Genomic DNA, 4,057 nt, shown 5'->3' on the forward strand with positions numbered 1-4,057 from the left:
TAATCGACATTATATCTCGATTTTGTAAATACCTCTAATAATTATGCTGTATTTGTAATGAATTTTTATTGTTAATGTAAGGAACTTATAAGGTAAACAAGGAAATCCTTAATTTATAAGCAAGACGATTATGATTTTCTATATAATCACTTTGTAAGTACTGTATTATAATTATATTAATTGTAATATTATCATTATTACAGAATTTTAATTAATTTATCTTTATAGATGTTTATTCCTTTCCTATCAAAGAATTGTTTCAGTAAATAATGAAACTTTCAATTATACTTTGTATAAGAGCTTTATGGATTATGTGGATTTGGCAAACAATGAAACCTTTAATTATACTTTGTATAAGAGTTCTATGGAAAATGTGGATTTATTCGAAGGCGATATTAGATTGGACACGTCATTGGGAGAGGTAATTTATAAATTTTTACACATTTAACCTTCGTTTGTTCATTTTTAGGACCTACAGTTATTGTTTTTGGAGTTTCGAGGGAAAAGCGATGCCTGCATGTCTTCCAATGATCTTCGTACCTTCTAATTTCTTTAACAGAATCGCAAGAGACGTGTCCAATTTCCTGGTTAGCGTCTATCCATTAAGTTCTCTCGCCACTTGTATGTTACATATTAAAATTGGGCATTCATTATGAAGGAGTTTCTTAGAAATTTTTTATGGTAAACCCGGAATCCAGACCTTGCCGAAGATCAACATTTAGACGACTGAGAATGTGGCATCCTAATCATATCATTCACCAGTGTAACTAAGATCTCTCGAATAGAAGAAAACAATGTCTCGATGTTTAATATTCTTATGCGTATTTTGTTTTTCGGATTTTCTACTCCTTTTTTCTTGTGGACACAAGAGAAGCCTTATGTAGTGCCCATTGTGAGTTTGCCCACGTCCACGATAAGGGACCTGGAAAAACCCACAATGAGCACAATAATTTTCTCAGGTCGTTTCGGGTTTCCATTCAAAATGGTGACGCTTTTCGTGGTATCTGTATTTGGACTGTCGCATGGATAACGAATGCCACAAACTTTGTAAAGGCTCTTAACATATATTTATTATTGTATCGATATAAAATTATATCCAGAAATTTTTTAAATTAAAGAATTTTAAAATATTTAGAGTCGAGCAGCTGTATTAATACCGAGTAAACTTTGGGATGATGGTTTAATATTTTACAAGTTTTCTCCTGATATAAGTACGTTACTTTGTTGTATTTGAAGTAATAAACGATATCCATTAAAATAATAATAGTAGTTTCTACTAGGTTCTTATAGAACTAGGATTTTAAAGTCAATTTTTGACTACATGGAGTATGTAACTTGCTTACGTTTTATTAAAAGAAGAAGAGAGAATAATTATATTTATATACAGGAAGGTAAAGGGTAAGAAAATTGATAAGGATATTTAATTATTTATATATTTATTTTAATATATATATATATATATATTTCAGATGTAATTCCATGGTTGGAAAGGAGGGTGGACGTCAGATTCTTAATTTAGGAAGTGGATGTTGGAACATCGGAATAATACTTCACGAATTATGCCACGCTATTGGATTGTATCACGAACATAATCGACCAGATCGTGATAAATATATAAAAATTTTATGGAATAATATTACAGATGGTATGTTATACTATTCAATGTACTTTTATGCATAAAAGTTTGAACTGATGCCTTTTCTTTAACAAACAGAATTTAAGACGGAATTTCAGTTGTACGATAAGAATATCTTGAGAATATGTGACCATTATAGTTACGATAGCATTATGCATTATGGTCCTAAATCCTTCGCTAAAGATGGTAAAATAAGTTTAATGCCAATTCTTCCAAATGTTACCATTAAAGAAGTTTACGAATGGCAAATTTTGTCAGAATCCGACATCGAATGTATTAACAAGTTATACAAATGCAAATAAATTCTGATGTAAATATATAAATAAAATTTAGTTCATTATGTGAATTTTAATGCTAAAACTTTATTTTATGCAGAAAATAATTAAATTTTTTCTTTCTTAGATGGTATTGAATATCTTAATTCATATAAAAGTATTTTTTATGCTCTATACTTAATTTGTCTAATATAAATTATTTGTATTGTCTCTAAATTGATTTATGTTGTCTACGAAAACAATTTATTTATAACCATAACAACTTTGAGAGTCCTAAGTACGCATCCTCGTATGAAGCCCAAATCACACTATACTTGATACCTTATAACATTCGTATCCGAACTAGTTTAGGAGCAAACTGTGACTTATACTTGTTTGCGAGTATTTGCGGCTCCTGACAGTACAACAGGCTAAAGATTCCCTGTGTCTAGAACCGTCACTGTTTATATTAATAAAAATAAAGTGAAGATTGGCAAGTGTGATGGATTCATTCGATGGTTTCTAACTTCTTGTTACTAGGCTCGGTAGAGGCATGCCGTCAAGTAGGCGAGCGAGTTACCGAACGAACGGTTTAACAAAGCAAACCAGTCTTATATATGTATACTAGATGATAAGCACGACGTTTCCGGGCAAAAAATGATAACAAAAATTAGGAGTACGAAATAATCTAATAATCCTAAGTCTTATATTATATTATATTATAGTAATTGATTTATATTTTCTAAGGTTATCTTACGTAATGGTTCATCGAAACGAGTGACAAATCAAACACTTGTTAATTAAAAATTCTTTACTTACGTACAATAAAAAAATAATAAATTTTTAAAATGTATTAGGTTGATCACTCGGTATGATAACCTCTGAAGTTATGTAAATCAAACACTAATATTACAAACATTAAAAAGAAAATCGCATAAAGATATTGGTTATTTCAGCCTACATTGTCACGTTTATAGCGATACTCGGATGGTACGAAATGGCACAATTCCATTGGTGAAGTAGACACCAATTGAATATCATAAAAATATGATATTTAAAAAAATTTTTAAATATATTTTTTCCTAATGTCAACTGTAAGAAACTGACCCATTCATAACCGAATATCAAACGGTAATCCGCCAATGATTCAAATTTGCGGAAAACGGGCCAAATATTTAAACTCGGCACCCTCGAAAACCACTTAAAATATCATTTTTGCTGCCCGGTAATCTTATATTATGTAATTTTCCTTTATTTTAATGACACCATACCGCTGGTCCGATAGAAAGGGGCTGTTGCAGAAGGGCATTGAAGAAATTAGACCGAAAGTAGTAGTTGACTTTCTGCTGGAAGACAGAGGATGGTCAACAACTACTGATTAATACTGGTCTACTATCAATATTTGAAAAGTGGCCCCGCACGTGATCAAAGTTGTTAACCTTAGCGTTTGAAAAACTTCATATGACTTGTTTGAAAGTAAATATTGTAAAAATGGGAGAATAATTTCTTTTATGTGATAATAAATTGTACATATTTTGCAACGGATTATATAAACTACATGAAAAGTATATTCTCGTAAATATCGCGTTTATAGAAAAATTATTGGGCTGCAATTTTCAACAATTGTAGACCTATAAATTTTGACTGTATTCTCCTGCATATCTGTCTGTCCTTCCTTAATCTCAAGAAAAGAGTGAGATAGATGAAAATCGAGACAAGATATATAAAGCTTAGTGGCAGATGCCAGAATAACTACAGTAGACCCCCTATAACGCTAAGATACGTTCCTCGTTATACGAATTTTGCGTTGTAGGAATCATTGGGCTGTGATTGGCTCACGTATTTGACATGTGTGAAGTTTACGGACTACAGCTGTTTGAAAGGTTTTCTTCCATAAAATTAATCGATTCTAGACTAATTCGACTTAACATTTCCAAAACACGTATAATTTTTTGGGAATAATGCGTATAAACTACGCTATAAACAAAAAATTGTAGGATTACTTGTCGAGTGTGCACCGTTCGACATCGCCGTTGCTCAAGCTTGTTTTCGTCGCGGAACGGCGCAGCAAACCGCGGCCGCGATTTCTAATGTTATTTTTCTGCGAAAACTTCGTATAACTTTGGAGACATCATTAATATAAATAATTTTAATCGCCGTTGAATAA

General features: G+C 31.5%; 1 protein-coding gene across 1 annotated transcript; it reads left to right on the forward strand.

Annotated features, from left to right (window-relative positions):
- The first annotated feature begins 284 nt into the window (after nt 1–284).
- On the forward strand, nt 285–1,976 carry LOC111617071 (astacin-like metalloprotease toxin 5). Its single transcript, XM_023358406.1, has 5 exons — nt 285–421; nt 1,136–1,211; nt 1,281–1,398; nt 1,470–1,645; nt 1,715–1,976. Exons 1-5 carry the CDS (start codon nt 305–307, stop codon nt 1,936–1,938), a joined length of 711 nt encoding a protein of 236 aa, XP_023214174.1. The 5' UTR covers nt 285–304; the 3' UTR covers nt 1,939–1,976.
- Nucleotides 1,977–4,057: the final 2,081 nt, after the last annotated feature.

This window comes from Centruroides sculpturatus, unplaced genomic scaffold (genome assembly GCF_000671375.1).
Source record: "Centruroides sculpturatus isolate CEXI.00-Female unplaced genomic scaffold, Cexi_2.0 scaffold4657, whole genome shotgun sequence".
NCBI classification, from domain to species: domain Eukaryota; kingdom Metazoa; phylum Arthropoda; class Arachnida; order Scorpiones; family Buthidae; genus Centruroides; species Centruroides sculpturatus.

Coding starts and splice junctions, on each gene's coding strand:
- LOC111617071 (XM_023358406.1), top strand. CDS start 305: ATGGATTATGTGGATTTGGCAAACAATGAAACCTTTAATTATACTTTG. Junction 1,399..1,469: donor TATATACAGGAAGGTAAAGG/GTAAGAAAATTG, acceptor TATATATTTCAG/ATGTAATTCCATGGTTGGAA. Junction 1,646..1,714: donor ATGGAATAATATTACAGATG/GTATGTTATACT, acceptor TTTAACAAACAG/AATTTAAGACGGAATTTCAG.